The sequence below is a fragment of the Orycteropus afer genome, unplaced genomic scaffold (assembly GCF_000298275.1).
Source record: "Orycteropus afer afer isolate SDZICR_OR568_19922 unplaced genomic scaffold, OryAfe1.0 scaffold00005, whole genome shotgun sequence".
In the NCBI taxonomy this organism is placed as follows: domain Eukaryota; kingdom Metazoa; phylum Chordata; class Mammalia; order Tubulidentata; family Orycteropodidae; genus Orycteropus; species Orycteropus afer.
The window spans coordinates 32,332,528-32,344,327 of NW_006921592.1; the positions used below are offsets into that span (position 1 = coordinate 32,332,528).

General features: G+C 43.3%; 1 protein-coding gene across 1 annotated transcript in view; it reads right to left on the minus strand.

The window, feature by feature from the left end:
• Positions 1 to 11,800, minus strand: part of SMARCA2 (SWI/SNF related, matrix associated, actin dependent regulator of chromatin, subfamily a, member 2) — a 239,576-nt gene that overhangs the window by 72,026 nt on the left and 155,750 nt on the right. The window contains exon 26 of the mRNA XM_042780710.1: positions 3,929 to 4,147. Coding sequence (XP_042636644.1) covers positions 3,929 to 4,147 — 219 coding nt within the window. The remainder of the gene's footprint in view (positions 1 to 3,928; positions 4,148 to 11,800) is intronic.

Consider the following 11,800-nt stretch of genomic DNA (forward strand, 5'->3'; position numbering starts at 1 on the left):
GAAGGAAGGTTGGGCAATCCTACTTCCGTAGTGATACTGCCTCGGAAACCCAAGGAGGGGTCGCTATGAGTCGGGTTTGACTCGATGGCACATAACAACAACAACAACATAGAGAAAGACTGTAGTGTCGCTATGAGTCAGGATCAACTCCCTGGCAATGGGTTTATAGACGAGAAAGGAACTGAACCCACGGATATGGACTTCTAATCTCCAGAACTATGAGAAAATAGATTTCTGTTCTTTAAAGCCACCCACCTGTATGGTACTTGTGTTCTAGCAGCACTAGGTACCTAAGGTGGCTGGAAAGTGCAATTAGTATTTCTTTGTCATCAAAGAGGAGGTGACAACTGAGTAGGGCCTTGAAGTGTGAGAAAACTTCAAAGAAAAAAGGAGGGCAGGGAAGTTCATCTCAGAGTAAGCATCAGCCCTCTAGCATTTCATGCAGGGGGCAATGATGCTATAAAGAAAAGTACTGGCTGTCCACCCCAGAGTCAGTGAGGGGAAGCTAAGGGAAAGAGGATTGCCTTCAAAGGGAGGAAATGCTCACAGTCAGAGCTGCCCCCACTCTGAAGGGACCAGGCAGACTAACGGGGGTGTGCTTCCTTTCAGAGAGGGCCAGCCTCGTGGCATGCATGCTGCTGGACTGTGACTCAGGCATGGATGGCTAGCTACTGCTCCACTCGGATGCCATTCAGCTCTGGATTCTATACATCTGCACAGCTCAGCCAAGCAGGTTTTGGCCAACATGGCTGTTATTCCTGTTACAGCATTTCTTATGTGCTGGTCCCTGCCAAAGAAGCGCTGGTGGCATAGTGGTTAAAGCATTCAGCTGCGAACCAATAGGTTGACAATTCGAATCCACCAGCTGCTCACTAGAGAAAGATGCGGTGGTCGGCTTCCATAAAGATTTACAGCGTTGGAAACCCTGTGGAGCAGGTCTACTCTGTTGTATAGGGTCACTATGAGTTGGAATTGTCTCAACTACAGGGGTTTTGGTTTTGGTTTGGCTCCTGCCCAACTGCCTTCCAACACTGCGTGGGCTGGTTTTGCTCAATCACAAAGGGAACAGCTCTTTACACTCTGGCCCTTGAATATCTTTTTATAATCAAACAAAGTTAATAGACTCACATTAGACAGGATTGCTGCTGGTGAGCAAGACAGACAAAACGACAGTAAACATTTCTTCTTAATGCTTGAGCCTGGGGGCATTCTGCATTAACTGCATGGTCTGGTTAACAGCAGGTTACTAGTTCACACCAAATATGGGCATACCATTTTCAAACGATTAGATTATAAAAGGATATATTATACTACAGCTGGGTTGAAAACAGGTTCACCTTCCTGGATGAATTACTATCTTCCTGCAAGATACCTTAAGGTTAAAATTATAAACATCAATTTTCACAATATCGTTTTATAAAGCAAACTAATTTTCTGCCATTTTCAGTTGCATGTCATTGTTGATTGTCATTGTATTGTCATCACTATAAGTCGATTCTGACTTACAGTGACCCTATAGGACAGAGTAGAACAGCTCCATAGAATTTCCAAGGCTGTAACCTTTACTGAAGCACTTTCTCCCACAGAGCCACTGGGTGATAGATTTGAACCACTGACCTCTTGGTTAACAACTGAGCACTTAACCATTGTGCTACTCAGGCTCCTGATGTATGTTACAGATTAAAGGAAATCTTCTAGATACAGTAAAGATGGAAATGTAAACCTAACAATATAGGCAAAATATTAATTGTCCCCTTTCCTCTTATAAAGTTATACTTTATTTTAATAAACATTCATTACGTCTCCATGTGCTAATCATTAGAGATATAAACTGAAAAAGTGAAAAGAAAATGAGGTACCTTAAACTTGAAAATTTCCTCAGATTCATAATATTACGTTTCTTAAAAGTGTTTTCCAATGATTATAAAAAATAATAAATTCAGCTACCTTCCTGCCCAACAAACAGGATTCTTTTGCTTATAATCTCTGGAGATTACAGATCTTTAAAGATTGACTTTAAAATGCCGGCCTAGATCATTGTCTCACATCCTGTAATAAAACCTCTGGTATTTAATTTACTGCTTTAACAAAAAAGGGAACACAATTTTCCTGAGCTCGGAAATGAATATGAAACAAAAAAGTAAACTCCTGACGTTACAGAATGGATCTTAATGATGCAACTTCCACCTCACAATGGGAAACAAAGGACATCCATAAAACCATACTCTGAGGCTACCAATCTATTTGATTGGATATGATGGTAACACAACTGCACAAAAGTTACATCTAAACACTGTTCAATCATAAATATGAACAATGCTTTCCCAGCCTCTCTCTTCAGAATACAGCAGACTTCAATCCTTTTGGAATTCCAGTCACATCCTTCTCATCACACACCATCCTGAGAAAATCACATCACAAGTGGTGCCAAGATCGGCCTTCTTCTGCTATTCTAGCTCAAAATACTTCCACTGCCTTTCTACTCACCTACCCTCTGATAGCCTGGGTTCTAAAACTCCCATTTTGTGCAGCATGGGAACTATATTCCCTTTTGATAAAATGAAGGTGCTCTGGTAGTGCAGTGGTTAAAGCATTTAGCTTCTAAGCAAAAGGTCAGCAGTTTGAACCTACCAGTTACTCCATGGGAGAAAGATGAGGCAGTCTATTGCTATAAGGATTTACAGCCTTGGAAACACATTGGGGGTTGCTATCAGTCAGAGTAGACGCGAAGGCAATACATTTGGTTTCTGGTTGGTTTGCACTCACTGGTTCTAGCATGGCTCTCTGGACTGTATCGGAATATGTGGTCCAGGCAGATCTGCCTATCTAGGTAGCCAGTCTGCTCCCAGTACTGGAAAGTAGAGTGAACCCTTCAAATGAAAACCCTGTGCTGGCCTCGACATCCACACCAGTGGCTCCTATGAACACCTGGACACTGCTGTGCTCCCCAGGGAGCATCCTGAGATTTCAGCCCCTCGTCAAAATCTGAAATCAACATTTTCCAAAGGGAAAACACCATAGGACCACCTTTCTGAGCATCAGTGACTCTAGTCCCAGGCTCCAGTCCACTTTCACAATGGACAGATCAGATCAAGCTGGAACGGGGCACACAAATACATGGCCACACATAGATTTTGTTATTTTCAGCAGCATAGTGAGTCCCATGGTGGTGCAAATGGTTGTACTCAACTACTAACCAAAAGACTATAGGTTTGAGCCCAGCCAGAGGCACCTTGGAAGAAAGGCCTGGTGATCTTCAGAAAGATCACAACCACTGAAAACCCTAAAGAGCACAGGCCTGCTCTGTACACATGGGGTCACCATGAGTCGGAGTCGACTCAACAGCAACTGGTTTGGTGTTTGTGTGTGTGTTACCTAGCATGGTTATGTAATCCTTCTGGGCCTCAATTTCTGTGTCAGTAAACCTAAGTGAGGACAAGGGTACCTTCCAGGTCTAATGTTATACAGTTCTACAGTATAATGTAGTAAGGATCTGCCACTGGCCTGGAACTATCTCCAGGCCTTGGCAAAGTAAAGACCCCAATTAAAGACCATGAAGAGGGGGAATAATTAAAAAAATCCCTAAGGTCCCCTTCCACATCTTCGTTCTAAGTTTGAGAGAGTGAGGCATGACCAAGCAACTGGTCATAAAACGTTAGTGGGTCTCACAGCTCTAATAAAGCTATGCGTCCAAAGACCAATTCTGCTCCAGCAAAATAAAAATAAAACGAAGTAATTCTCCATTTGATCTTTTCTAGCATTGCCCTGAAACACAGACTGACTCTACCACCACAGGAAAATGACTTTATTTTCAAAAACTCCCTTTTTATCAGCCACTTGTCCCCGTCGGAGGGGGCTGGCTCCATCTGTTCTCTCCGTGCCCACAAAACGTTTCTTTGAGAAAGAGTAGCTGGAAAGTTGCACTTACCCTTAGCCACTGCTTCTCCGTCAAGGCGTCGCTGTAGTCCACATCGCGGCGCTGCCGAGACCCCCTGCCAAATATCTTCTCTTCCTCTTCTTCACAAGTCAGCCTCTCCACTTCAGCGTCGTCTTTGATGATCCAAGAGGGCAGCTCATCTTCCTCTATTAAGCGAGGTTTGCGTTTTGGGTTCCGTGCATCCTCGCGGCGCCGGTCCATGTCCATACGCTGGGGGCAGTAACAAAGGTGTCACTGGAGGGAAAGGGTGGTTTTGTATAGTGTAGACCTATCAGCATATAGAACTCACGAGAGGCCCCAAGTGGTTGCAGGGTCCCTTTCATGTTGTCCATCAACCAACCAATCACAGCCATCCAGTCAATTCTGACTCATGGCCACCCCAAGTGTGCCACAGTGGAACTGTGCTTCCTAGGGTTTCCAATGGCTGATTTTTCAGAAGCAGATTTGCCAGGCCTTTCTTCTGAAGCACCTCTGGGTGGGTCTGAACTGCCAACTTCTCAGTAGTCAAGTCGCCACCCAGGGACAATACATTCTCCACGGAGCCCTACTTGACTTATTCTAACTCATCCCTGAAGCAGTGTCCGGGGGGAAGATTCTGTAAGGCAAAATCCCTTCCTTTGCCCGTCTTAAAATTTACTTATTCATTTTAAAATTCTCTTTTTAAGAATTATTTTTCTTCATGTTTGTGTGCACAAAGCTACTCCTTAAAAGAACTACCCATAGACCAGGTTTGCTGGTCTGATAGAGCCTGGTGGAACCACTGAGACAATGGCCCCTAGCTGCCCTTCAGGTCTGGAATTGAACCCACACCTGTGGCTTCCAGCCAAACAAAAGACAAGCAAATGAGCTGAACATTTATATTAGGTAGATGCACTCCTTGGAGAGAGCAATCATGGAAGAAAGAAGGGCTGCTAATGCACAGGGAGACAGCTCAGGGGGCGGGAGTGTATGGAGGGATGGACACAGGGAAGAGGTAACTATGGGGAGGAAGTGGGAGGGGAGCTGTTGCATTGTGGTAAATTGGAGTCAATGTCATGAGACAAAGTGTATATGAACTGCTGTATGGAAAGTGAATTTGCTCTGCAGATTTTCACCCAAATCACACACACACACACACACACACACACACACACACAAAAGAACTACTACCCATAACAATCCATTATTATCAAGTTGATTTTGAGTCATAGCAACCATAAAGGACAGAGTAGAACTGCCCCAAAGCCTTTCTAAGGCTGTAAATCTTTACAGGAGCAGACTGCCAGGTATTTTCTTCTACAGAGCAGCTGGTGGATTCTAACCTTTGACCTTTTAGTTAGCAGACTAGTGCTTAACCACTGTGCAACCAGGGTTCCTTCTTAAAAATTAAAACCAAACCAAATTTGCTGCCATGGAACTGATTCTCATAGCAACCTCCACTGGGTTTCCAAGGCTGTACATCTGCCAGGTATTTTCTCCTGAGGACTAGAGTGGCTGGAGGGTTTGAACCTCTGACCTTTCAGTCAGCAGAGGAGTGCTTAACCACTGTGCCACCAGGGGTCCTTAAAAATTAGCAAGAGAAAATTCAAACTGGGTATATATTGTAAAAATACAAGCACAGGTTTCACAATTCTTTGTTTCCCTGGAATAAACGTATTCTTTAAGCACATAAATGAGAGTGCTCATTTGAAAAATTTCTTTTTTAGTCAAAAGGCTCATACTTTTAATTAAACAATCTGTTGTTGTTGTTGTTCTTTGCCATCGAGTCGGCCCCGACTCATAGCGACCCCTCCTTGGGTTTCTGAGGCAGTATCACTACGGAAGTAGGACTGCGCAACCTTCCTTCCGAGGAGTGGCTGGTGGGTTTGAACTGCCAGCCTTCTGGTTAGCAGTCAACTGCCTTAGGCACTATGCTACCAGAGCTACTAGATTAAACCATCTAGACAACAAAAATCAGTGACCCACCTCTCTGTAGAGAGTAGCCATGCATAGGGGGTGTGGAGGTACATCAATAGCTTTGTCAATCGGTTGATCATGAAGGTCTTGGATTCTTTACCTTTTTTGAGTTTACCATTTAAGAAAACAGGGTACCACACAGAAAGATACCTCTCAGATGGTCCACTTCAACTGCCAAGGTCTAAGGGAGACAGCTTCCTTCTAGAGCCTTCATATCAGGTATATGCTGAAAGCTCCTAAGTGCCACACACCTGGCCTTAATCTCTAACTGAACAATCCAACAGCTGCCAAAGAGCAAGTAAAACCTCCACTGAGTTTCTACATGAATTAGACATCTCACCACCTAGCTCTCCCATCTCGGTAGTCCAGTAACATCCACAAGATCCGTGACATCATCTGCCTTTTCCCTCTTCCTCCAGTCTTACGTAACGAAGCAGGGAATCAATCTTCTATTTTCCTGAAGGCTTAAACTTATAACACAACAGAGATGAACTATCTACATGACCCCAAATTAGCGCTCTAAAACTCAGTAAAATAATTAAAGTCCTAAGTCCTTTAAACTATGCTTCAACATTTTTGGAATCATGTTATTCTCAGGATAGGGTAGGCTTGTTTGAGGTAGTGTCCTGCTCTGTTGTGGGCTATAGCTAGCTCCAGAAAAACCAAAACCAAACTCACTGCTGTCAAGTCGATTCTGACTCCCAGCGACCCCTCCTTGGGTTTCTGAGGTGTTATCTCTACAGAAGTAGATTACCCAGTCATCCATCCGAGGAGTTTGAACTGCCAGCCTTTCGGTTAGCAGTCAAATTCCTAAGGCACTATGCCACCAGAGCTCCTTCAAACTGCTAAAGGACTGTTAGCTCCAGAAGATGTGCTTAATCCTGCCTTTGGAAGCTCTGGTACCAAAAGCAGGAGCCACTCAGTCTTTGTTATTAACACTAAGGCAACCAACAACCAAACCTGTTGCCATGGCATCGATTCTGACTTGTAGTGACCCTATAGGACCGAGTAGAACTGTCCCACAAGGTTTCCAAGGCTGAAATATTTACAGAAGCTGACAGCCACATCTTTCTCCCATGAAGTGGCTGGTGGGTTCAAACTGTCAGCCTTTCAATTAGCAGCTGAGCCCTTAACCATTGTGCCACCAAGGCTCCTCAGCATCAATAGACCCTGCTTATAGCTGAGCGTAAAGAAGGGCTTCACAAGGCAACGTCCAATACTTATTAGATAGCTAATAAGAAAAAAGGAATGTTTTACTATATACTGCACTGAGAAGACATGATTCTGTCACTTCCATTTTTGGTTATACTGCAAGCATTGCCTATGCCCAGACCTGTAAAGTGACTTATGTCACATCTGCCTAGTTGAAAAAATAAATCTTTTCTGATGTCAAAGCAAATAATGAACTTGCTTTTCCCCCTTTTTCTCTTAGGAAGATGCAACTTAATACTGTTATAGATTGAATTGTGTCCCCCCCAATATATCCTAACCCTTATACCTGGGGTAAGGCACTCTGGTAGGGCAGTGCTTAAGGCATTTGACTGCTAACCAGAAAGCCAGTGGTTCAAACCCACCAGCCACTCTGTGGAAGGAAGACAGACAGGGCAAGCTACTTCCATAAAGATTTTCCACCTCAGAAACCCAATGGGGGTCTCTATGAGTCAAAATTGACTCGAAGGTAGTGGATTTGTTTTTTGTTCTCATTTTTTTGGTATACCTGTGGTGATAATCCCATCCTACTTGAAAATAGGTTTTCTTTGTTACATTGATGAAGCAGTATTGGTGTAGGGTAAGTCTTGAGTCATTCTCTTTTGAGAAATAAAAGGAGCAAACTGAGAAGCAAGAAGCCAGTTTGGTTTTGGTTTGGTTCATTAAAGCTACCCACTTGTGGAATTTCTGTTATAAGCACTAGAGAACTAAGACAAATACCAAACCAAGCCAGCTGTTGCCAAGTCGATTCTGACTCCTGGCAACCCCCATGTGTGTCAGAGTAGAACTGTGCCCCAGACGGTTTTCAACGGCTGATATTTCAGAAGCAGATCATCAGACCTTTCTTTCAAGGTGCCTTTGGGTAGACATGAACTTCCAAACTTTCAGTCAGCAGCTGAGTGTGTTAACCATTTTCACCACCCAACTCACTGCCGTCGAGTCGGATCTGACTCATAGTGAGTTGGGTTTCCAAGGCGGTATCACTACGGAAGTAGATTGCCCAACCTTCCTTCCGAGGAGTGGCTGGTGGGTATAAACTGCCAGCCTTCGGGTTAGCAGTCAAATGCCTTAGGCACTACGCCACCAGAGCTTGGGACTCTGTAATTTAATAAGATAAGTTTAAAATCCTAATGACTGGCCCTCTCTCCAAATTTGCAGACTACCAGTCAGAATCCCAAGTTGATGTTCAAGTTGAGAAAAAGATTTATTAGTTACTACACGACTATGTTTGCTTTGAGGCTGGTTATAAACTTCATACTAACAAGACAAATTATTTTTAAAAGTATCTCTTAACCTTGTAGAGAACACGGCATTTAAAAGCTTAATGTTTGTATGTTGGCAAAATGTTTCAGATATGCATCCCGAGCTGTCAAAGATATTTTTAGGTAAAGTCACAGGTAATCGTATGGAAGACAGCTTTTCCTAAAGTCACATTTTTAGAAGGAGAAAGCAAAAAAACAAAGTTTAAAAAAACAGGTCTATCTTAAAGATATCATTGAGCAATGTGTGTTGTTTAACTGCAATATCTATGATGATAAAGTCAAATATCAAGTTTGCATTAATTTTATAGAAGACCTATTTTTTCTAAATAAGCATGGATAAAGAGTTTCAATAATCGAAATTCAAAGGCTTAGTCTAGTCCACATCCCATTCTTGTCTCTCACTGAACTCTTTATCAGTGTAGCCACAGAGGACTCAAACTTCTCTTCCTGCCCTCTGGTGGAGGTGCTGATGAATAGTGAACTGGCTAAAGGCAGATGGCAGATTAGAGGAAGGTTTAAAAATACAAAAGCAAACCAAAGCAAAGCAAAATCTTTTTTAAAAAATGAAACAAAACAAAAAACTAGAAGTCAACCTTTAGTAAATAAGCAGAAAACTCAAAAAATCTAAACTTAAAATCAAACCTACTGCCATCGGGTCAATTCCGACTCTTAGCGACAGCATAGGACAGGATAGAACTGCCCCACAGAGTTTCCAAGGCGATAATCTTTATGGAAGCAGACTGCCTCATCTTTCTCCCACAGAGAAGCTAGTGGAGTCAAACCACTGACCTTACAGTTAACAGCCAAGCACATAACTACTGTGCTACCAGGGCTTCTTCATAAAATCAACCAAAAAACCAAACTCACTGCCATCGAGTTGATTCTCACAAAGTCAAAGTGCTACAAAAAGGTATTTCCTAACCAGCCTCACTTGTTATGAGCCTGTCTTCTTCACCGCTAGTATTCACTCCTGAGGTAAAAGAAGTCTGTGCTTTGACCAGCAGGCAAGCTTTTTTGACCCTTTCATCAATTCCTACAAATGTCCAGCCCACAAGTACCAAGGGATAAGTACTTGTTTCCCTTTATTTCAAGGTTGCTGATGAAATTCTTCATCTCTGGGACTACTAAATCTGTGTAAAAGCAGGCAGTATATCCTCTCCAGAGTGGCATAGTGCCTAAGGCATTTGGCTGCTAACCAGAAGGCTGATGGTTCAAACCCACCAGCCACTCCTCGGAAGTAAAGTTGGGCAGTCTACTTTCACAGTGACACCGCTCAGAAAACCAAGGAAGGGTCGCTATGAGTTGGATCTGACTTGACAGCAGTGAGTTTGGTTTGGTTTTTGGTGAGGGTCCTGAAAGGATCTGAGGGCAGGGTGGAGCTGAAGGATAACCAGTCTGTGATCAGTGCGGGGAAGCTGAGGGCCTCTTGCTCTGGGTCCCTGGTAGTACATTTTTTAACAAGCTCCTCAAGGAGACAGAGTGTGTGTTGATTTCCTAGGCATATCCCTAACTTCCCTAAAAAGAGAATAATCTATAAACGTGATGACTCCAGCATTAATTTTAAAAATTAGGTTTATGAACACCCTATGTTGATCATACTTTCTTCTCCAAAATGGCCTTTCTCTCCAAAATGCTTTATCTGGGAATGAAGTTCATTTAACCAAACCTGTTGCTGTTGCCTGGATTCTGACTCATGGTGGTGCCATATGTTACAGAGTAGAACTGTGCTCTACAGGCTTTCTAGGCTGTGATCTTTATGGAAGCCAACAGCCAGGACTTACTTCCACTGCACTGCTGGGTGGGTTCGAACCACCAACCTTTTGGTTAGTAGTTGAGCGCTTAGCCATTTGCACTACCCAGGGATCTATCGGGAGCTCATTTGGGAGACTGGGGGGAAGGTATATCCTAGGTTAGGAGTTATTCCTATGTCTACCTCTAAGTTTCCCCAGAAAGACTTAAGTGTCTTCTATCTGGAATCCCTATATGTGAACATAATCAGTGGTCCCTAGACAATATCATACAAATAATATCCACACAGCCAGAGCTCTGCCCTCTAAGCCAGTCTAGGCTAAGTGGTGGTGACTGTGGGTCATATTTGGCCTGCAGTCATGCTTTCTTTGGCCTACAGTGTCATATAATTATAAAAAACAAATTAGTTGTAAGTGTTTAAAAATCTAGTGATTGCATATAAAAACCTAGACTTCCACCTTCTCTGGAAAAATTGGAATTTCTGGGAACACAGGTCTCACAGTTCCCTTGCAGTTCTGTCTCTCTTACCCAAAGCATCTCCATCCACCACTGCCCAGTGTCCACCCACACCTGTCCACTTGCCTCCCATGGAAATTCCTTGTTCGACATGTTGTTGTTAGTTGCTGCCAAGTCCATTCTGACTCACAGCGACCCTGCGTGTGCAGAGTAGAACTTCTCCGTAGGGTTTTTGTGACTATAATCTTAAAGGAAGCAGACTGTCAGGGCTTTTCATCTGTGGCACCACTGGGTAGGTTCAAGCTGCCTATCTTTAGGTTAGCAGTTGAGCTCAAACCGCTTGTGCTACCCAGGGACCCTATTTGAGGTCTAAGTACATGCCAATTTGGGATCCCCTATTTTGGGGCTCTGCAGCATTCAACCACCAGAGTTATAGCTGACACTCCATAATCAGGCCAAATGTTATGAAGATTAAAATGACTGGAGGTATTGGAGGAAGACTCTTTACTATATACATTCTGATCCATCCCAATACCTCCACAAAGCTTGGAGTTTGCAAACACCAGCATTCATCCAATAAATATGAATTAAACAACTACTATGGGCAAGGAACCATCGTGAGCACCAGGAATACAAGTAAACAAAGGACTGCCTAAGAAATGCAGTCAGTGTTGAGCCTATGAACCTCTCTGCACAGCATCCCTCTCTATCTAGGGGGCTTGCTCCAGGTACACATCAACCCTGGGGCAGGCAGCACATGTAAGTCAAATCCAGGTTCCAGCAACATTGCACATGGCTACATATCCTAGAACATCAAGGCATCAAGGTTGAAACCAAAGACATTAAATATTCAAGTGCCAAGGTCCTCTCACAGCTACTCTGTACTAATGAAATCCAACCAGTTTTGATTTTTAAATGAAGACTACACCTTTATACAAAAAGAGCCCTGGTGGCACAATGGTCAGGTGCTTGGCTGCTAACCAAAAGGTCAGCAGTTCAAACCCACCAGGGTTCTAGGGGGAGAAAAGACCTGGTGATCTGCTGCTGTAAAGATTACTGCCTAGAAAACCCTATGGGGCAGTTTACACTGACATTTGTGGTTGCCACGAATCAGAAGCAACTCCCTGGCATCTAACACCACCACCTTTATACACAGCTTTCTAAGGCTTTAAGCATGTGGTCTTCAACAATCAGAAGAGCACAACTGTGTTTACATTGCTGTTGTCATCTTTCCATTTGAAAAAAAAAAAAA